This window comes from Micromys minutus (assembly GCF_963924665.1).
Source record: "Micromys minutus genome assembly, chromosome: 15".
Lineage (NCBI taxonomy): Eukaryota > Metazoa > Chordata > Mammalia > Rodentia > Muridae > Micromys > Micromys minutus.
Window position 1 is genome coordinate 1784079 of NC_137984.1, and position 24215 is coordinate 1808293.

A 24215-nucleotide genomic window follows, 5' to 3' on the forward strand; every position below is an offset into this window, starting at 1 on the left:
AAATCAATATAAATTGAATATACTCTTATAGGCTAAAATGTGTTTTGAAAGCCCTAAAGGATGGGGGGGAACGTAAAAAAAGAAAGTAAGTTTTGCTAAAACTCCTTCTGAATTTAAAAACAACACAGGAACACAGAACCAATAAAGAGTGGTAGTAAATGGGACTGACTTACATTGAAAATAGACTGTCAATTAAAATAATTTATAAACATAGGTAAACAGACAAAATAAACAGACAAAAGTAGAGTCATGAACATACCCCTGGAAAAGTAATAAATCCAAGAGAAGATTGTTTAGAAAAAGTCATTTAATTATAAAATGTCTTTAAATACAAAAAGCAATGGCACGAATCCCCATGGCATTATTGAAGCGCTCATTCCCAGGCCGCTCTCTCCACTGTAAGCTCAACACTCCCTGTTCTCAAGATCAGCACTTTCCTTTCTTCTGAGGATGCGCGGCTTCCCCCAAAGAACTGCAGTGCCACCAACGCGGCAGTGCTGCATCCGCACACACCTCCTTGCCTTCTAAAATAGTGAACACTGATCTTACTTCATTGCTCTTATTCCCAGCAGAGGTCCGTGTTCGGTCACAGTAGGGTCTGTGCTTGAAAAGCCCTGGGGATAATACTTAACACGGCATCTTATCAAACTGACTCAGATTATTTAAAATACTCACACACACGTGCGCAAGCAAAACCTTGTTCACATAAATGATTGTCACACCCGAAAGACTCATTCTGGCAGGGGGAAAGTGCCCTTTTACAATGCCGTTCTCCAATTGTTCCCAGGTTGCACTATTATGGTATGTATAATGTTGCCATGTAACTTGATATGTGACATTTCTGATTCCATCTGAAAGAGTGCTATACATGCAAAGTGATGTGGCTTTTCCCATTGTGGTCATAAGGTGACTCAGTCCACGTGGCTCCGTATTTTTTCTCCTGTGTGTTGAAACAGTTAATGCTTTGGTGATGACTGGAAGGTCCCAGCAGCCTGGGTACTTGATGATGAATGCAGCGTTGAACATGAAAGTCCAATAAGCTCAAAAGGAAGCTGCCTGTGTTGTTTCAACAGATGATTCAAAGCCATGAGTATTAACATTTTGTGGTAACAAGAATACTGCTGAGTTTTCTCTGCCTTCATAGCTTTCCCATACCTGCTCTTAACTATCTCTTTCTGGTTAAAAAGCAAATTTTATTAAGTGAAGGTAAATAGGGAAAGGTAAAGAAAAGGAAAGACAACATTCTTAAAATGTAATTAAACCAAACTCTATTAGCAAATCTATTAATAGTGTTTAATCTGCTGGAGTTATCACTAGGTATCCTAAAGCACTTGCTCACTATGAGCAAAGTTCTTTTTAAATACCTAGTGCCAAAAAGAAAAAAAGTGGTAGAGAAATTATTTCATACAAAGGAAAGCTGTCACATATGAACACATTTTAAAGTGTGTATAAACAGCCCACAAGCTAATTAAGCCCCTTTTACCTTACTCCAAAAATATTTGTCTTCTTCTAATAATAATAATAATAATAGTTAACAACTGTGAAAGCCACAAAAAATCCATAATTTTAAGGCTTGAGAGTGTCACTTCATAATAATTGGGTACAGCTGAGTAGTTTAAAACCTGTTGCTTTTCTTTTATTTACACTCTTGACCCAGCAAGAATGATGAAATGTCCTCAGAGTAGTGGTCTACACTGGCTTTGATTTTATGACCCACTCGGCATTGGGGTTCAGTTGGTACAAGTCCTTCATGTATGTATCGTCATCGAGGCAACGTTCCCCTGTGAAGGAGATGGGGTCTCAGTTAACACAGTGGGCACAATCATGAAACTATACCGATGGCTTAAGAGCTTAGATTTCAAAGTCTTTATCCCTCTCTCGTTCTGGTTTCTCATTCAAAGGGCATTGAAAAACTCAATTGGGTAGTCCAGTCATTCTCTAAATGTCAGAGTCAAATTAAATTAAGATGTGGAAAATGCTTTGTGTGATGGACTTTAAATGCTTCATTAAAACCATCTCCACCTTTATCAAATATAGCAGTCATTTTTAATCCAGCTAAGAAACCACACTGATTTCCAAGATCTCACAGTGCAAGGAACAGTCAAATGTGCAAAAGTTGACCATGTGAATAGAACGAGCTCAAAAAGAGGCCCGAGAAAGAATGGTCAGTCCGTTCAACAAACTCATACCACCAGCGACTCTCTATTGTTTGCTGTGATTGCTTTTGAATATAGCAACATTTTTCTTTCACAGATATAAATATCAACCATTGGCAATATCACCACATAGAATAAAATTCTGCTTACCAATGTTTCCTCCGATCTCATACAGGAAAACTTCTCCTTTCTTGAGTGTCTGGGCAACTCCACTATCAGGGCCAAAACAAACTGATTAGTTGCATCATCAAACAGCTTGCAGATAAATCCATTTGACAGGCTGGGGAATTCTAGCCAGCACAGAAAATTTGTAACTCAGTCATACTGCAGTTATACACTTTTGCATTTTCCCCTCTGTTAAATCTCCCAATAGGTAAAAAGAAAGCGTCACATTTGGAAATGAAATAAGTAGAATCAGATATCTAAAGGCAAAGGGATAAATCAGTATCTAAATTTGTAAACACAAAAAACTCAGAATAATACAGCATTGGTATTGCACGATTATCAATATGATTATCTGTTCCTGTATAGGTCAGGGCTCTGACACAGTTTTCTCACTGTGCTTAGTTTTCATCATGAGACTGTGCGAGAGGACAGTCATGGTGTACAAGATGACTGCAAGCAATTGAGACCTGCCGCATAGGCTGGCCGTTCAGATTTGGAAGGTGTGTGCACCCATACACTGCAGAAGTAAGCACTATGGATTTGACTCCACTCAGTGTGCTGTTTATATATTTACATTCTTCAAAGAATATACACTTCTCCACTTACCTTAAGCTGTTGTAACTTAAGCCACGTTTTGGCTTTACATGGTATGTGCACGAATAGGAACCTCTCAATACCCCTGTGTATGCTTTTGGGTTTTATACATTGGTTACAAAAGTAAATTATTGTAAAATATTAAGTGCACACATACACAAAAATATTTCAATTCAGTGACTTTTCTAAGTAATTTTATAAAAGAATTACTTCAGCAACCCGATAAAACTTGAGAGCCAAACTTTATATTTCTAGGAGAAAGCTACAGAATTTGCTTTTAAAATCCTCTGTGGTATGTGGGTTAGGCAAACAGATAAATTGTGGGTTGCTAGTGAAAGGTCCAGAGAAGAGGAGCTGCTAAAGAGATGGCTCAGCAGTTAAGAACATTGATTATCCATGCAGAGGACTGGGCTTTAATTCCTAGCACCCATACAAAGTGACTTAGAATCAGCTACAACTCCATTTCCATGAAATCAAACACATTCTATAGGCCCTCCATAGCCACTGTACACACACAGTATAGACACACACTCAAAACACACATACACATATCTTTTGTACAAGCAGGAGGGAAATAAGCACGTCTGATTCTACTCAGGCCTTGGGGACTTTCTAAGCAGTTCATGGTTCTCTGGTTATTCCCTCTTCTCCTCCCAGCACCATGCCTACTGCATTTGTCTGCCAAATGCTGTGTACACAGCTCACACTTAAGTTTCTACCTGCTGCCTTGTATACCGACCAACAGTCACACTCTGATTCCAACCAAGAGTTATTGTGGCTGGAAAACCCCAAAGGAGTATTATAAAAAACTTGATTTTTATCGAATATCATTCTCAGAGCCAAGTCTCAAGTGTCTACATAGTTTTTTCATTTTCCAGAAAGCTCAAACAAATTTTCTGGCACAAGATAGCTTTCATATAAGATCAACAAATTCTTAAGGAAATGAGAAGTATCAGTATTTTACAAAAGACTAATAAGTGAATGGTCGGCCAATTGTAGTTTTTGGTCTGATGTATGTTCACTGGCTTGGGCTGAAATAGTAAGACAGTGAATGGTGAGGGAAAGTGAGCTAGCTTCCAAAGTGTTCCAAACAAGTGGGATATAAATGGGGAAAAGTACAGATTAGAAGAGAAACACAGTACAGACACTTACTAAGCATTGCCCTCGCACTGTGTCTCACATTGTCATCAATAGGACTTAGTAGTCACTTTCCTACTCAATTCCCACAAGAATGTAAGAAAGCACTATTCTGCCCTGCTCTTCCAAATGAAAAATGAAGACTTTAAGCTAGGACATGGGAGATGTTCAGCAGGAACAGGTTCTACTTAGGAGAAAACTGGTTCAAGCACTGTGGCTTGTACACCCATGCACATATACACAAAATATATTACACAAAATATACACAAAATATATTACAATATTACCATGTAAAACACCAGCCCCAAGTTGAAGCCAGAATAGCATATATCTTAGTTAGGGTTTTACTGCTGTGATCAGATACCATGACCAAGGCATCTCCTATGAAAACAACATTTAATCGGGGCTGGCTTACAGGTTCAGAGGCTTAGTCCATTATCTTCAAGTTAGGAACATAGCAGCATCCAGGTAGGCATGGTGTAGGAGAAGCTTAGAGTTCTACTTCTTCATCTGAAGGCTGCTAGAAGACTGGTTTCCAGGCAGCTAGGAAGAGGGTGGTACAGCCCACACCCATAGTGACACACCTACTCCAACAGGGCCACACCTTGCCATCCATGAGCTATGGTGGTCTGTCCATTCTCCCAACTTATACAATGGGGTGTTTGTTTTAAAGTTTCTACTCCTTTTAACACTTATCAGAGTCTCAGTACAAATATTAGCATAAGGTGCTATACTGGCTCTGTAGAGGTATCAGCACACAACCTGCCTGAAGCTCCCCATTGTTAGAACAACAGAAACCTCAATAAAAGAGTATCAGTACACATGCTGAGATGCTAACACTCTGTATTTCTTTCAAGAACTTTAGATTAAAATTCTTGGTTGGTAAGATGGCTCAGTGGGTAAAGGCTTGTTTTGCACAAGACTTCAGCCCTTAGAATCCATATCAGGGTAAAGATAATGGACTCCACAAATTTATACACACACACATTTTTTAAAACAGAATTTTAATTTCATAACATAAATAAGAGGAATGTTACTATAAGTGACTTAAGTCAAAAAATAAGATATTTAAAAGGGAAAAGCTATAGGACCTCTCAAATTCAAGACAGGTTGAATGGAATCCAAACAGACTACAATGCACACGATGAGGAGGAGCTTTCTAAGAATGTATAGTATCTGCCCCAGGACAAAGAAGAACATGGTACTCTCTAATGAGGACAGTTTGTTCTCTTCTCCCGACTTCAGACCTCAGGGGACTGGGTGTCCTTTGCAAGCACCCAAGCTTTCAGCTTTCAAATTGGAACATTTCTTATTCATTAAATTTCATAGAGAAAGTTACATCTTCATTTTAATCTGCTGCATCCTAATTAGCAATCTTTGTAAAAGCCTACAAACAGTAATTAACCTCCAACCAAGTGCTCTGGAAAGAAAGACCTTTGAGTAGTTCCATTTGCCAAGCTCATTGTAGGCAAATGGTGAAGGCTGCTCACACAGGCTTTCTAAAACTTCTACTTGCACACAATCCACTATTCTTTACAAGGGTCTAATTGTCTAGTCTGCTCTGCTGTTCCTATGGACACACACACACACACACACACACACACACACACACACACATACTGAGCTGGAAGAAGGAGGAGAGAAGGTAGAGGGGGAGGAGAGAGGGAGGGAGAGAGGGAGGAAGGAAGGAAAGAAGGAAAAGTGGGAGGAAGGGAGGGAAGGAGGGAGAAAGAAGGAGAAGGGAGGAGAGAGAATATATAAATATAAAAGTGAGTTATTCCACAGAATAATTAAAACAGCCTCTACCTTTCTTGGCTCAGAAACCTGGCAAGTACATCGCTGGCTTTTAGTTCTTCGGTTAGCTGTATTGCCATGGAAACTTTTGAAAGATGGGGAGCTTGCACTCGAATCACTCCCTGAGGAACGTCAGCCTGCAAAGCAATAATGACACTGGAACAGAGCTGACAGCAGCTGGAACATGTAACTCTGTACAATGCATTGTATGGGAAGTGTGCTTAACTACTACTCAGTTAACTCCACTGCATAAAACCTTAACTACTGTATAATGTAATTTGCTAAATTACATCAAACCTCAAATATCCTCTTAATGGTGATAGGGGAACTTTATAATGCCTGTGCAGTAATGCTTAATTATTTTTAAAGATGTAAAGAATGACAGCAATAACCATTACTGCCATATTAAGTGCTGATTTCTGAGGGTTGTCTACCGGAGAGTGCTTCCTCATGTAGCAATTTATGAAATTGAATCAGAAATAAGCCACTCTGTGCTGTGCCTATATGTGCTTTAACAAAACCTCCCCACCCAGTATCAGAATTTCCTCTATTTTTCATGTCCCTGCGTGTGAAAAAGAAATAGACTTTCCTGATGCATTCATAATATATTTGCTTTCCACTTGGTTAATAAGTTTATTATACTTTTGACTTCAGAGAACCAATTCTAAGGCCCCTGTCTTTGGGTGTGCAGGGCATTTTATGAATTTAGGGATACCAGTGCAGCATTTTAAGGTTTGCAATACCAGAACATCAGCAATGGCGTTCAAAATAATAGGCTTAATTAATTCCTAGATGGTTTTTGCTAAAATAAATACTAATTTATTATTTATAACCATATGTCTTAAACAGATTTGAGAACAGCATGCTCAAATTATGTTTAGATATGATTCCTTAAATATTACACATACCCTACTTAATCCAGTCCAAGTTTACAAGCATCTACTGAGTACGATGTTAGATCTACTTACCTGCCAGATATGAAGGATACACATCTATAACATAAATTACTCCTGTGCCTAGTAAGTGGATATGATCTTCAGTTCATTTTGGTTTTAATCATAAAGCAGGAACATATTCACAGATGGTGGGAGTGACTTTGGAAATTAAATGGAAGTATTCTTCTAGAACCAGGCAAAATTTTTTTTAAAAAAGCAGATTCCCCCCCCCCCCCACACACACACACACAAACCACTTAAAATTGGTTCTCACTAACAGGATAAATTTCATATTGGAATGGCAGAGAAAAGCACTGCAGAGTAAGATCCAGCAAGGCATAGGCACCAGTTTCAACCACATGCTGAGTCTCAATGCCCTTAAAAGTGATCTTGACTTTTGTTCTGGAGTGTATAATCTGTCCCAACTGACTCAGTATATACTCTGACATGCCCACTTTGTGTTTTCCTTTTAACTAAGAGACAGACTCCTTTCATTTGTAACACATTGGAAAATGAGCTACTTTTAATAGTAGATGGAACATCTCCTGTGAGGTGGTATGGGGTGTGTGTGTGTGTGTGTGTGTGTGTGTGTGTTATGTGTTCCTTTCTGAGCAGGTATTAATTGTGGAGCACAACTTATAGACTACAGAGCCTTCTCCCCTTCCTGAGATTGCTTTCTAGCTTCTTTCCTACTCTGGACATTCCACATGGTGGTTTTGTCACAGCTATATGTTTCTTTCACGGCAATCAGCCAGTAACAACAACTTGAATGTTGGAGTAAGAGCTGTAACTGAGACAATATTCCTTAACTCCTGTTCACCTTGTCCACACACTGACAGGAACAAACAGTGGTACTTTAAGCTAACATACTCTATACTCACTATTACTTTGCACATGGCCCTGAATTGAAAACCAGGGTTTGTGTATAACTATGTATTTATGATGATGTTAAAAATTCAGAAATTCTGGTTGATTTACAGTACTGGCTACATTTAAATTTGCTTAATGAAATAACAAAGAAAGTTCTTTCCACAGTTAGCTTCTACCCAGCCCTAGGGAATGAAAGCATACCGTGCAATTAAATTAACAGGTAAATTCTTGAGGTGACTAAGTTCCATATTCAGAAGATCTGCAACACTTATCAAACCAAAATGAATTAAAAAAATAATATATTGTCACAAAGACAATATGGCACCCTCAGCAGCTAGGGTGAGAACCGATTTGCCTTTTCTCTCATTACTCTTTGTGGTTTAGTTTCCTCTTTGGGGAAAAACAAGAGCAAAGGCAAGAAAAACCGATCCTCTCTGGTAAGTCCTAAGCCCTGTGGGTATATATCAACCAACCCTGTTCCAAGGCTCATTAAACACACTTCAAACTCCATGGAAAGTACCAACTTCACCATGAATCACAGAATCAAAGGAAATAAAATCACTTAATGTTTTCATCAAAAATGATGGAATAATGGCAGTAACATTTTTTATACCAAGGTATATTAGTACACATTTTTTTCATTTTTATTAGTTAATTTACATTTCAAATATTATCAGACTTCCTTGTTTCTCCTCCACAAACCCTCTATCCTCTACTCCCTCCTCCCTGTCTCTAGGAGTGTGATCCCCCACCAACCCACTCCTGACTCACTGCCCTAGCATTCCCCCATGCTGGGACATCAAGCCTTCACAAGGCCAAGGGTCCCTCCTCCCATTGATGCCAGACAAGGCCATCCTCCACTACATATGTATCTGGATCTCCATGTGTACCCTTTGGTTGGTGGTTTAGTTCTGGGTGCTTGAGGGAGTTTAGTTGCTCAATCTTGTTCCTTCTATGGGGTTACAAACCCCCTCAGTTCCTTCTGTCTTTGCCCTAACTTTTCCACTGGGGCCCCCACACTCAGTCCAATGTTTGCATGCATGTATCCACATCTGTATTGTTCAGGCTCTGGCAGTCTCTCAGGGGACAGCTTTACCAGGTTCTTGGCATCACCCATAGTGTCTGGATTGAAGTCTACAGATGGGATGGATCCCTAGGTAAGGCAGTCTCTGAATGGCCTTTTCTTTCATCTCTTGCTCCACTTTTTGTCCCTGCTTTTTCCTTTGACAGGAGGAATTACAGATTATTATTTTTGAGGTGGGTAGGTCGCTTTATCCCTCAAGCAGGGGTCGTGCTTACTTCTTCTGGACATGGTCTCTACGGATTCTATCTTCCTTGTTGGCCATTTTGGCTAATGTCTTAGTTGGTTCCGGGGAACCTCTTGGGTACCTGGCATCTAAGACTTTCTAGTGGCTACTCTCAGGTTCACCTCCCCCACTGCTACACACCTCTTTTCCAATTCCTGACCCTCTGTATTTCTCCTTCACCTCCTAGATATCTGTTAAGTCCATTTGATTCATAACGTCCACTAATTTCATTGTGCCTCTGTTTAGTTTCTGTTTCCATGATCTGGTGAGATTTTGATGAGAGAGTATGTAATATTCTTCCCCATCTTTTTTGATAACTTTAGGTTGAATCTCTATTTAATTGGATACTAGAATGGTTCCTCCAGCCTGCTTATTGGGACCATTTGCCTGGAAAATTTTTTCCAGCCTTTTACTTTGAGGTACTGTCTGTCTTTGTCACTGAAGTGTGTTTCCTGTACGCAGCAAAATGCTGCATCCTGTTTATGTATGCAGCCCAGTAGTCTATGTTTTTCCACTGGGGTATTGAGTTCATTAATGTTGAAAGATATTAAGGACCAATGATTGTTGATTCCTGTTATTTTTGGTGTTAAAGTGGAATTGTGTGGTTTGCTTCTTTTGGGTTTGTTGTGAGATTAGTTTCTAGCTTTTTCTCAGATGTAGTTTCCTTCCTTATGTTGGAGTTTTCCTTCTATTATCCTCTATAGGGCTGGATTGATGGAAAAATATTGTTTAAATTTGGTTTTGTCTTGGAATATCTTGGTTTCTCAATCTATGGTAACTGAAAGTTTTGCTGGATGTAGCCTGGGCTGACACTGGTGTTTTCTTAGTGTCTATATGACATCTACCCAAGATCGGGCGTTTAGAGCCTGTGTTGAGAAACCTTTATATGTTACTTGACCTTTTTCCCTTACTGTGTTCAATATTTTTTTACTTGTTCTGTGCATTTGGTATTTTGATTATTATGTGACTGGAGCAATTTTTATAATTCCATCTGTTTGGTGTTCTGTAGGCTTATTGTATGTTCATGGGCATCTCTTTAGGTTAGGGAAGTTTTCTTCTATAATTTTGTTGAAGATATTTGCTGGCCCCCTTTGAGTTGGGAATCTTCACTCGCTTCTATACCTGTTATTCTTAGGTTTGGTCTTTTCATTGTGTCTTGAATTTCTTGAATGTCCTGAGATAGGAGCTTTGTGTTTTTTGTATTTTCTTTGACTGTTGTGTCACTATCTTCTATGGTATAATCTATGTCTGAGATTCTCCCTTCTATCTCTTGTATTCTTTTAATGATACTTACATTTGTGACTCTGGATCTCTTTCCTAGGTTTTCTATCTCTAGGGTTGTCTTACTTTGTGTTTTTGTTAATGTTTCTCTTTCTGTTTTTAGATCCTGGAAGGTTTTAATTCCTTCACCTGTTTGATTGTGTTTTCCTGTATTTAAGAGATTCATGTGCTTCCTCTTTAAGGGCTTCTACTTGCTTACCTATATACTACTGTGTTTAAGGCAGTTATTTATGTCCTTTTTAAAGTCCTCTATCATCCTTATGAGATATGATTTTAAATCAGAATCTTGCTTTTCAGGTGTATTGCAGTATCCAGAGCTTGGTGTGGTAGGAGAACTGGGTTCTGATATTGTCAAGTGGCACTGGATTCTGATGTTTATGGTCTTGTGCTTGCCTCTAGCCATCTGGTTATCTCTAGTTCTTACTGTCCTTGCTGTCTCTGACTGGATCCTGTCCCTCCTGTAAGCCAGGTTGTGTCAGAACCTGGGATTCCAGGTGTCTCCTGATTCTGAGATCCTGGGATTCTGGATTCCTGGTGTGTCCGAGCCTCTGGGAGTCAAGCTTTCTCTGGGTGTTGCAGGAGTGGGATGAGAGCCAGAGTCCTGGGTCTGCTCCAGGCACAGGTAGAAGAAAGCCTGTGGTAGAATGGCCAAGCTTCTCAGAAGTAGCATGTTCTTGATGATTAGCCTCTTTTCCTGATATATCACTACAAAAACTGAAGACCTGTACTAATGAGACCCACGTCCCACACTTTCAAACTAAGCTCAGGAAGTACGGCCTTGGAGAAATCTTGGGTTTTCAGTTTTGGTGAGGTATCAGAACTTCTAAGAGAGCACACACACATAGAAGTTTGGAAGTAAGAGTTTCAAATACCTTCTTCTGAGGGTATACAATAATTTTCAAGTACACATGTAATGTAAGCAAATTGTCATGTTACACATATATGGCACCAGAGTTGACTTTTACTAAATTGGGGTGGGTCGCATGAACATTCTACCGTACGTTCTTTATGACTGTAGATAATACGATTTCCTATACTTCTCACCCTCTACAAAAGGGAATGAAGTTAGGCCAATGTGAGTTTAATGCTAACTCTTCCTAAACTAGGCACTGTAGAAAGGTTGTCTTATCACATTTAGTGTATATTTCAATGCCCAAGCCACTAGGGGCACAAGGCACTTTCTTGGGTTATCTTTTGACATTTCTGGCAACTAGGGAACTTGCCACAAAATAGGGTGTGTTATCTAAGACAGAAGCAAGCCTCTACTTATTTAAGGCATTTCAACTAAATGCCCCTCCCTTCTCCTCATAATATAAAAACTAATAATGACTCAGTGTGAAGCTGCTTTTGCAGAAATTTACAGAGTAGATAGTAAAGATAAAAATCACTAAGATGTTTTAAGAAAGTTTTTGCTGAGTATATTATCAAGGGATGGAAAGTGATATCTATATATGGATGGTAAACAATAACACCAAAGATCTCATATAAATGGTATATGGCAGACTCAAACTCCAGACTTACACTGTATCCAATGCAAATGCTATTAGTATACTAATTACACTGAGCTGCCAAGCTTTGAAAAGACACTGTGCCTGATCAGCAAGCCAAACAATATGTTCTCACATATGACATAATAGCTAAAGCTATACACAAAATAATCTTTATGACCTTCACATTTCATGGCTGTGATGGATATTCTTGGTTGACAACTCAACTATATATGAAATTAACTAAAATCCAAGTAGTTGGGTGTTGAAGTAAACATCAAAAAGAATCTGTATTATCTCTTTATCTGCCTCTGTTGCCTCATGAGCCATGTGCATAGACTTCTGTCACTTGGTCTGCATGACGTCCCCTCCATACGGTTCCCTTCCCAGGTGGTTCACTCCACCTGCCCTATTGTCTCTGTCCCAGGTGAAATTACTGACCCGGGTCTTCTTTTCTCTACCGCCCATCACAAACTTCACTTCAAAGCCCAGCAACTTTTCAAATGAGTTTATATAATAGATTCTCAATTCAAAAACCCTCTACTCAATAAGATTACACAAAATGGACAAAGATACAAACTGCCCTTCCATATGAGATAAAGACCAATAGAATCCCTTTAAATATTCATATCTACCTATATCCGATTACAGCCACCATGATCTAAGTCTGCTTTCCATGGCTCCATCTTGATTTACTACTTAATATTTACTATAACAGTTGGGTATAGCTCTGAGGGATTTTTTATCTTAATTAAATTATTTGGAGTAGGAAGATTCATTTATAATTCCCATCTTTCAAGGTAGATTCATTTTTTATCAGGGCCATACCTTCTGCTGGTAGCATACATAAAAAGTATGGGTAAAGGTGGCTTTCTCTATTTGACTGCTCACCCTTGTTCTTATTGTAAAGTTCATTCCTCCACTGGCATTAGAGCCTACTTCGTCAAGATTCTGGTACATACTGAAGACCAACTAAAAAAGTCGGACTGGTGAACTGAACAACTACTGTATTCTTGAGCCTTCTGTTGGTAATCAGGCATTGTTGGACTAGCTGGACCACAGCCTGAAAAATCTCCTTTATAGACAGACAGACAGACGACATAAATTGTTTCTTTAGAGAATCTTCACTAATAGAGATTTTGGTGCCAGAAGTGGTTCTAGAGCAACAAAAGTCTAAAGATGATTGTTTATGTGTCTGGAATAGACTTTCCAATATACCAACACCTATAGTTACTAAAGTCTCTCCCCTAAAAGCTTAGAGAGTGCTAAAAGTCCATGGTTTGAACTATTGTACAAATATAAGGAGACAATGTCATGTGATTATCCTGATTTACCAACTGTAAGAGGCAATGGATTTGGTGACTGTATATAACACTTTTGACAGTCTGTCAGGAAACAAGGAAAACAGGAAATGGTGTCTGGGGTTGCTCCTAGCATCATTGGATGAACTGGCTAAAGAAAAGGATGAGCTCTATGATAAAATTAACCCACTTCTAAGATTTCAGAATATGGTGAAGGACAATAAACTCAACAACAAAACTGATCACCTCTTTAGGTGCATATATATGTAAAGGTTTCTAATGTACCCTAGAAAAGAATCTTGTCTCCAGCAACCACCGAGCTAAAGTTGCAGGAAATCAAAGCAAAGCCCTCCTTAAAATGCTGGCTGAATAACAGTGAAAATTCAAGTCCCTGACTCAGGGGGTGACAGTAAATAAAGTGAGAGCATTTATTGCCAAAGAATGGTATCCTGTGACTAGGGATGGGGATGTTTAGGAAGACCCTATCAAAGCTGAGAACTTTAAATCCTCAGATTCTTAATGGATTATCTCACTGGTGGAAGTAGTTTCTCTACCTTCAGAAGATGTATTCCTATCTCAACTCACTAAAATATTGCCTTTTCCATTTTTGGTTGAAGACATAAATCCTTAAGCTTTTGCTAAATCAGCAGTGACTTTCTCAGAAGGAAATGCCAAGCAGGACAATACTGATGTTCCTTGGGGACCACCAATAGTTGCTTTTAGACCTATAGCCAGACTTAAGGTTAAACAGGTTCCTAGAGGGGAGGTAAAAAGTGTAGTCCAACCAACCAGACCCTCCCCTCAGAGCTCCCAGGGACTAAACCACCAACCAAAGAGCACACATGGAGGGGACCCATAGCTCCAGCTGCATATATAGTACAGGGTGGCATTCTCCAGCATCAAGGGGAGGAGAAACCCTTGGTCCTGTGAAGTGGTGATGCCACAGTATAGGGGAATGCCGTACGGTGGGGGTTTTCAGGAGTTGGTGGATTGGTAGGTGGGTGGAGGAGTAACCTCATAGAAGAGGGGGAAGGAGGATGGGATAGGGAATAACATTTGAAATGTAAATAAATAAAATATCCAATTAAAAGGTAGAAAGTGTAGTCTATGAGGAAATAGGATAGGAAATAAGCAGAGATCCAAGGAATATGTGTAGGAATGGATTTTACAGGTTTGGGATGACGGTAGAAGGGACACAAAACTGGATAAGGCTGAGTCTATTGATACGGGTGCACGGACTAGACATTCTAGATTTAATATGCAAGTGTACAGACTTTAAAATGTGTTAAAAGTTTGTCTGAATGGTTGGCTGAAATATTTGTCAAAAGATGGTCAACTAAAACTAATGAATTAAAGAATGCAGAGATTTTAGGGCTCAGGGAAATTGCAATGCTAGAGTAGATGTAACACCTAATCCTCTACAATGGAAAGGCCCAGAAGATATGCCCTTTACCAATCCTCTAAGATGCAAAATAGAGAAAGGATAATTGACAAAGCTCAAGTATTTCTGCCTCTTCTCATTGTGCCAGACCTTAGGGTTGGAGACATGGCTGCTCAGCTGGATAAATTAAACACAGTGGGCATAATTGGGCTAAGAAGTAGGAGAGTAGCACCGAATCACCAAAAACAAGGTGACTGAGGTTGTCATAATAGGTAGTATAGACCAACTAATGCCTGTAACAGCCTAACCCGCAGTAGTCAGCACTAGCAAAGTGATTTTTATGGTGGCATGACTTATACACACCTTTGGTACTAGCAAACCATTCTTGATGTTTCCAGGCAAGAAAGCCAGTAAACAACACCCCTCACTAGCCTCTGCATCAGCTCCTGCCTCAATGTTCCTGCCCTGCTTGAGTTGCTGTCCTGACTTCCTTCAGTGATTAACAGTGATGTGGGAGTGTAAGGCAAACAAACCTTGTCCTCCCCAGCTTGCATTGGTATTGGCTTTTCATCACAGCAATAGTAACCCTAAGGCATTATAAATAAAATCAACTTAATATGACATTTTATAGTTATAGAAAATATATTGGGTGATACCTGTAATTTATTATCCCTTTGAAGGCTATTTAAATTTACAGTGTTTTCATAGTTATAACAGGGAAATGAATATTTATTCCTCTAAATAAGTTCTAAACATAGTCTCTCCACACTCAGCAGATGTACTTCCTCCACAACCCACTAATATATTGCCTATTCTGCCGTTGACTGAGAAAATTAACCCTTCAATATCTGTAAAAACAGCACTGAGTTTATTTAAAGGATATGCTTGACAAAACAATACTCAGAGCCGCCAATAATTAGCTTAGTATCTACAACAAGTCTTAAGGTTATGCAGGTTAAGGAAACGTAGCCTGAGAGGAGCTGTGTTATACTATTAAAGAGCTTAATGAGTTTTCCAATTCATTCAGGCAGAAGTCTTGAGAATATGTATGGGACTTGATCTGAAGGGTATGAGATAATGGAAGAAGAAACATAAACCTGGATAAGGGTGAGTTTATTAATATGGGACCTCTGAGTGGAGATTCTAGGTCTAATGTGGGAGCTTTCAGAGTTTTTCAAAAGGTGTTAAAAGTTTGTTTGAATGGTGGACTGAAACATTTAAGAAAAGATGAACTAATGAAAAGGCATTGCAAATACCTGATATCCCTTGGCTTACTATTGATGAAGGGATTTTTAAGAATCAAGGAAATTAGAATGCTAGCATGAATATTCTGTGTAAAAACTAATTTCTTGCAATAGGGAGGCCCAGAAAATATGCCTATCACAAATACTATAATACACAAAATGGTGAGAGTGTCACCAGCACATTTAAAGAGCTCTGTTGTCCCCCTTTCCTTGTATCAAACCTTAGGGATGAATAAACTCAGTTGGATGAATTAAATGCAATGGAGTTAATTGTGCCTTGAAGTATTAGGGGCCAAGTGGCTGCAGTGAGTCACCAAAGGCAAGGTGATTGTAGTTATTGTAATGAGCAGTAAGAGAAAGCAATGTCCAGGACAGCCTAACCCATAATGATCAGCACAAGCAAAGTGAGTTTTTCTGGTGGTATGATTCATATGGACATTTGGTACTGGCTAATCAATCATGGTGTTTCTAGGCATGCCATAGATTAGTCATCTATTAAACCTTTATAAGCAGAAAAGATTCTCAAACAAATGAAAGAATGTCTCCATTTTGTCCTGACAAAAAGGAATCTTGGCCCATGAACCAATTCTCAAACTTGAGCCAGTTTGCAGATTCAGAATCCCTTGAAGGAATGCGTGGTTAGTTTCCCCTGAGGAAGAATGTTGATAAAATACTAAAAATTTCATTATTAGCCTTTCTGCATCCCTTCCCCAGAGAGACGTATGGCCTTTTACAAGGGGAATTGTACACTGGAAGAAAAGAAACAATCAGACTTTCTGGGGTCTATTGGATACTGGTCTTGAATTAATACTAATTCCAGGAGTCTCTGAGAAACATTGAGGCCTTCCAGTTACAGTAGCAGCTTATAGAATTCAGGTGATTAATGGAGTTTTGGCTGAAATCCAACTCACAGTATGTCCAGTGGGTCTCCGAACTAATCCTGTAATTATTTCTCCAGTCTCACCATGTATAATTGGGATAGAAGTCGACAGAATTCTCACATTGGTTCCCTGATCTGTGGAGTAAGGGCTATTATGATTGTTGCCTCTGCCAGGGAAAATAGTGAATCAAAAACAGTATCACATCCATGGAGATATTGCAGAAATTAATGTCATCAGCAAAGACGTAAAAACTGCAGAGGTAGTGGCTTCCACCACATCTCCAACCCTCCCCGATACCTCTTTAATTCTCTATCTGGCCACCACAAAAGACAGATGGATCGTGGAGAAGACAAGTAGTGACTCCAATTGCAGATGCTGTACCAGATGTGGTGTCCTTACAGCAGATTAACACATCTCCTGTTATATGGTATATTGCTATTAACCTAGGAAATAACTTTCTCTTGGTACTTGTCCATAAGGACCATCAGAAGCAATCTGCTTTCAGTTAGCAACACCAGTAGTATACCCTTACAGTTTTACCTCAAGGATATATTAAGTTTCAAGACCTTAGTCACAACTTAGGAGGGTTTTTGACAATCTGTCTCTTCTACAAAATATCACATTGGTGCACTGAATTGATGACATTGTGCGAATTGAACCCCATGAGCAGGAGGTAGCAACATCTTTGAGCTCATCGGTAAAACATATGAGCATCAGAGGATGAAAAATCAACCAAAGTTCTACCTTGGTGAAATTTATAGGAGTCCAATGGTGTGAGATATGCAGAGTTGTTCCTTCTAAGGTAAAGAGTAAGTTGTTGTACTTAGCATCCTTCCCCACCAAGAAAAAAGCATGCTTAGTGAGTCTAGTTGGATCCTGGAAAGAGCACATTCCTCACTTGGGTGTGTTAATCTGGCCCAAAATTGCTAGCTGTTTGTGGGGTCTAGAACAGACGAAGGTTCTTCAGTGTGTCCAGGGCACTATGCAGGCTGTTGTACTTTTTAGACCATATGATCCAGTAGACATAATGGTACTTTAGGTGTCAGTGGCAAATAGGGATACTGTTTGGTGCCTTTGACAGGCCCTACAGATGAATCATCAAAGAGACTGCTAAGATTTTGAAGCAAGGCCATCAATCTGTAGACCACTTTGAAAAAGAACCCTGAGCTAGCTACAGGAGCTTAGTGGAAACTGTACATTTGACAATAAGTCATGAAGTTACCAAGCAATTTGAGCTGCCCAACATGATCTGGGAGTTTTTTTCTGACTCATCAAGTCATAAAGTAGGAATGCACGGCATTTAGGAAGTATCAATTTTAGTAATTATAGAGCTATATATCTTCTACTTGATACATACATATACGTGTGTGTGTGTGTGTGTGTGTGTGTGTGTGTTGTTACATGAAAAAGTTGCCCAAATGCCTATGGTTTCTACTACCATTACACTGATATCTGTGGCTAGGCATGTACCCAGAGTCCCATGAGTTTTATCCTATATTGGTTGACTGAGGAAGACAAGACTAGGGCCTGGCTTACTAATGATTCTATGTGTTATGCAGGCACCATGCAGAAGTAGACAGCTGGAGCACTACAAACCACTTCTGGAACAACCCTGAGAGACATGAGCAAGAGTAAAATGTCACTGTAAAGATAACGTTGGACAGTGCATATGGTCATACGTTGTGCTTGGAAGCAGAAATTGCCAGATGTGATTCTTCACTGACTCATAGACTGTAGCTAATGGATTTGCTACATGGTCAGAGATTTGGACAGCAGACAATTAGAAAATTGGTGAGAAAGACATATGGGGAAGAAGAATACAAATAGATCTCTCCAAATGGGCAAAGGATGTGAAGATACTTATAAATATAAATCAAAAACAAAAAAAAAAATACTTCAGCATACAAGAAGTTCAGTAATACGGAAGACAGAATGAGCCATTCTCTGGAGAGTCAGCCTCTTTTCCCAACCATCACTGCTGCCATTGTCCAATGGACCCATGAACAAAATGTCCGTGGTGGCAGAGATATAAACTACTCATGGGCTCAACAACATGGACTTCTACACATCAAGACTGACTTGGCTACATTTGCTGCTATGCTCCAAATCTGCCAACAAAAGAGACCTACACTGAGCCCCAGTTATGACTCAGGAACCTTTATGGCACCTAAAGGCACCAAAATATGACACTTTGACCCAGCATGAACAGCCAGTGACCATGTGGAATGTTGCCTACATTGGACCATTTATTCAACAGAAAAGGCAACATATATCCTTACTGGACTTATATTTTAATTTGCCTTTCCTGAATTTAATGTTTCTGCCAAAACCAACATTACTGGACTTACAGAATGCTTCACCCACTATCAAGGTATTCCACACAGTATTTCTTCTCACCAGAAACTCACATCACAGCCAGAGAAATGAGACAGCGGGCCTGCAATCATGGAATTTACTAGTCTTACCCTGTCCCCCACCATCCTGAAGCAGTTGGCCCAACAGAATGATGGAACAGCCTTCTGAAAACACAATTGCGGTGCCAATTAGGTGGTAGCTGGATGAAAGAATGGAGCAGGGTTCTTTGGAAGGTAGTATATGTTTTGAACCAGTCTCTAATATAAGGCATGGTTTTTCCCATAGCCAGGATCCACAGGTCCAAGAATCAAGGAGGTGGGAATGGGAATAGCTCCACTCACTGCTACCTCTAGTGATACGTTAGGGAAAGTATGGCTTCCTGTTGACATTACCATAAGTTCTGCTGGCCTAGAAGTTTTTGTTTCAGTTCGAGTTCTTCTGCCAGGAGATACGACCATATTTTATTGTATTAAAAACTCTGACTATCCCCTGGCCACTTTGGGTTTCTGGTACCCTTAAGTCAACACGCTAACACTGTTAGGAGGGTTGAACCAGATTACCAAGGGAAAATTGAATTGCTTCTCCACAATGGAGGTAAGAAGAATTATGTCTGGAGTGCAGAAGATCCTTAGGGAATCTTTTGGTGCTACCATGGCCTATGATTAAAATCTAAGCAGTATGACAAAGGGCACAGTCTCTTCAGGAATAAATGTACGGGTCATTCCTCCCAGCAAGTGTCAAGACCTGTTCAGGTACTTGCCGAGTGCGAAGAAAATACAGAATGGGTAGTAGAGGAAGGTAGTTATAAATACAGACTAAGGAGCAGGACCAGTTTGCAGAAATGACATTATTTATATTTAGTGTTTCTGTTGTATTTTGTTAATAATGTATTTGTATAGATATTTGTGTTTTCTTCCCTCAATTTCTTTTCCATGTAGTATAACACCAATTATAAGACTATCAGTGGTTGTCATATTTAAGAAACTAAAAGATCCACCAATGTTCCTCAAGGGACATTGCCACCTATTCTAAATTAATAATTTGCTTGCAGTTGTACAAGGGATAGTTGCATTACATTAGGCATAATTATGACCCAATTAAATATATAATGGGTTAGCTAGTTTACATAGTATAGTTATAGCATTTGGGGCATAATTATGACCTGATTATTGTTTTCATTTAGAAATTAAGCATTATATAAGGAGATATGATTGTGTGCCAAGGTGACAGGGGATGGACCTGTTATGACTGCTCTCAGGTGTAAACTTGACTATACCTGCAATTGACTAAGAACCCAAATGGCTGGGCACATCTGTGAAGGTTTCTATTTTATTTTTTTCTTACTTAAGTCATTTGAAGTGAGAAGACTCACTTTTAATACAGATATTTTGATGCAGGAAGATCCACCTTTAAGCTGAGCCACACCTCCAAGTAGCAGCCTATATAAAGGATATGGATGAAAGGAGCATGCTCTTTGCCTGCTTGGTATCACTGACAAGTCTATTCCTCCACATTCAAGTCCACTTCTTTGGTACTGTGACAAACACTGAGAAACATCTGAGACATTTAGCCTTGGGTACAAAGATCCTTCTGTTGGTCAACAGCCATTGCTGGACTTGCTAGAACACAGCCTGTAAGCTACTCTAATAACGCCCCCTTTATACATATTCAAGTTTATAAGTTCTGTTCCCCTAGAGAGCCATGACTAATATACTGGCTAACAGCAGTGATGCCATCCATTACATTGGGGAACAGTCTGCTTTCAAAGATACCTGACGTACAGCAGATCTTCAGTAGCTGAGAACTAATGTGCCCTTTAAGCTCAGTTTCCAGTGAGTTTACAATGTGAAGAATGTTAATTTCCTCAGTATACCAAGACTGCTGTTAACAGAAAGATGCTCTCAAATGGTTCTCACAAGTGTTATATGTTGAGGTGTATTTAGAGAAATCTGGTTGTAGTTCTGATATGGTTAAGTAAACCAAGATCTTTCCTGCCTTTTCTGTCAGGTGTAAACATTACATCCCTTGTAGTTTTGACCTCTAGAAATTTACTATACGGTCATAAGGAGACATTCTTCTTTTCCCCTAAAATACATTGTAATGGACAGTTGACACTTACAGTACTACAGAGAATCCTTTATCGCCAAAAGAGCAAATTCGAAATAAAGATTTCTTTAGAAGGTCAGATGTAATATATACTTTAGAAAATTAAGCGAGGACATTTTAGCAAAGTCTCTCATGTGGATTACCATAGTGTGAACTTTCAATACCAGAAGGTGGTGATATAAAAAGACCTCTGTCTCAAACAGTGCTACAAATGTGCTCTTTGTTATCAGAATGCCTTTAACTTTAACCTGACTCATAGATTCAGAAAACATGGAGGGCCCTAATAGTTTACAGAAGTTAATTAGCATTTAGTTCACATTGAAGTAAGTCCTAATATTTTTCTTTTTTCACATGATATTTTTATTCTCTATTTAAGATTGGTGTGTCATAAAAATGAAAGAAGAGTGTGACATAGTTTGATTTGATTTTTCACACGGGTCTTCAAGTTAAGCCAGACTCTGATGTCCTGACCTAAAAAGTGCTGGAACTGGTGATCCATGCTTGTAACAACCTTATCAAGCAATCCTCAGGTGAACCCCAAGGAAAACGAGCTCATGGGTAAGCCACCAGAGCCTGTACACTATTCAGTCGACTCCAGCATCCTCCAGGCCAAGTCCCTAAACCTGAAACCCTTACAAGGTCGTCTAGGGCTTTTGGAAAACTTATACAAATGTTTCAAACTTAGAGCTCTACTTTAGTGTCTGATACCAGATCATCCAGAGTGAATGTCAAAGTTAAGGACACTGTGAGAACTTTGGTTTCCTGAGCCCATGTGACCAGGCATAGGAAATAGCACCAAGGATATCGGACTCCTACAGCCCACACAAGCTCGTAAAAAACTAGCTTCTCTCTGGGAAGTGAGCTGGGGCAGCAGTGGAAGGATCCTGTAAATCAAAGACTAGGCTGGAAACGGAGCCCAGGAGCTTCAGCAATTTGTCTCTGAGTGATCATCAAAGCTGCCCTGGCATGTCCATTAGACAGAGGCCATCTGAGGAGTTACAAGGATGAGATGTCTGTGATTAGCATAAGAAGACTAAAGTGGGGGAAAGTAGGCAGGAACAGGTAGAAGAAAGAACATCAACAACAAAAGGATTTCATGCTGGGGTTCATATGCTATTGTTGCTACTTTTTCAATATTGAAGAAAATACACATTTAGAGTGCAGTAAAATGGGCCTGGGCTACACACTGTCATTTAGTGGAAGAACTAAGGAAGAAAAGTGACAAAGTACAAGGAAGTGGGGTTGAAGTGGCTCTCATTGCATTCAAGGGGATCAGCTGCAGAACAAGCCATCTGCTGAACAATACCTGTGGCCTAAGGGACAACATAATCTGACCTTCTATTTGTCACAAAATCCAGTCTAAAACTTCCATTTTTGATCTTTCAGTTCTAAGCAATGGATGGGCGGATGGATGGATAAATGCCTTCACGAAATTGAATTTCACTTTGTGCGTTTGTTTGCTCTTTTGTAATTTTTTCCTATTAATATGATTCTAAGATACCAACTTGATTCTACAATGCCAACTTGAAAAGTAAGTTTCTGGAATTAAAAACAAGCTCAACCTAAAGGATAGACCAAAACGGACCCCAAGTGTGGGGCTGTGACCCTAGGGAGTGCCCTCTGCGGCCCATGCTTCTTCCTTCTAGCAGATATGACTTATTTTCACAACTAAACTTGAAGCCCTCTGAAGCCTCCTAATGTCTGCTTCTTGCTTACAGTGTAACGATCACACACACACACACACACACACACACACACACACACACACACACACCACAAGCTAGTCTGAGCTACCCACTTCTGTATAGAGTAGGAGAACAAGCACCCAGCTTTGAGCCTCTTTGAATAATTTAACAGGGGGTTAAGACTTGATATCTTGGATCAACAGCATTTTTCTAAATATCTGACTTTTTCAGAAAAAGAAAAGGGCAATTTGGGCTCACTCAATTTGAACAGCCAGGACTACAAGGCCAGTCCCCTCTTTACATTGTGTTTGAGGTAACAGAGCATTCCAAAGTGAAAGAAAAATGGCCTGTTACATATACTTCCTAGCCCTATTTTAAATTTAAGCTCTAAAACAACTATAAATAGCATTATAAACAACAACAATAATTTCCTTTACTTCTATTTTGTATATTTTAGAGATACTGACAACCGATTTTTAAAACATTTTTACATCTCTACAAAAGTATTATTTTTAAGAGAGAGCTACAAATAAGTTTAGGCCAAAAGAAAAAAAAAATTATTTGGGGACCCCACCCACCCCATCAGGCCATAGGAGAAAAATTGGACAAAGGCTGACAACTGCATTTTCATGGTTTTCCACAAGATGTCAGCATGTAACTGAGCAACGTCAGCTGGGGTGAGGGGTGTTTTCCCTTAAGCAGAACAATAGAAGACCTCTCCCTCATTCCAGCTGCCACCAGAGCTTTGTTAACTCAATTCACAAATATATTTTCATACATATTTCATTATTGTAAACACGGTTCTAAATATATTTGTACACTAGTTTGTAAATAATGGATTGTTTTATCTTAATTTTCTTCAATGTAATTACAAACCTTAAATAATTTTCAAGGGTCTAGGATTGATCTTCAGCCCCAAAATACCCCAATCTAGTCAAGTCTCTACATGAATTCTTACGGACACAGCTTAGTGAAGTGCAGAGGAATTTCACTGAATATGTCATAAAATCAGTGGGCATCTAAACTATACAAAAAGGAGTGGGGTGTGTGTGTGTGCGCGCGCTCGTAGCCTTCTCTTGACATTATTTCTTTGTTTACCATTACTAAACCACACACTAAATCCTAACACCTGACCAACTTTCAATGTTGATCATGAGAAGAGAAGAAACTGGCCTCCTTCACTTCTATTATTGCTCGGTAAACAGGAGAACACCATGCAACGGAAGGACTGAAGTCACAATAAATATGAACCCTCAGGATTTGCTTACACCATTTGCTGTTTTATCTTGCTTTTCATGTTTTTCTCGGTCATAAGCCATTTTCTTCAGCAATTTCTTCATGGCTTTCTTTTCTTTCTTTTGATTCTCAGTGTTCTGCTTCCTCACTTGATTTACAATAAATTTAGGGATCTGTAAAGAAAAAGCACTTTAGCTGGAGAAAGAAAGACAGGCAACCCTTTTAAACTAAATACTTTAATTTTTTTCTTGTTTTTAATTTCAAGAGGATTAAAGGTGCTGTTTCTCAAGACTAAGCCAA

At 39.3% G+C, this 24215-nt stretch overlaps 1 protein-coding gene across 1 annotated transcript in view; it reads right to left on the reverse strand.

Annotated features, from left to right (window-relative positions):
• Nucleotides 1-375: 375 nt before the first annotated feature.
• ARHGAP18 (Rho GTPase activating protein 18) overlaps nucleotides 376-24215 on the reverse strand; it is a 135654-nt gene continuing 111814 nt past the window's right edge. Inside the window, exons 12-15 of the mRNA XM_080929226.1 lie at nucleotides 23948-24088; nucleotides 5859-5983; nucleotides 2307-2368; nucleotides 376-1781 (exon numbers count right to left, since the gene is read on the reverse strand). Of these exons, the coding sequence (XP_080785352.1) occupies nucleotides 1690-1781; nucleotides 2307-2368; nucleotides 5859-5983; nucleotides 23948-24088 (420 nt within the window). The 3' untranslated portion in view covers nucleotides 376-1689. The remainder of the gene's footprint in view (nucleotides 1782-2306; nucleotides 2369-5858; nucleotides 5984-23947; nucleotides 24089-24215) is intronic.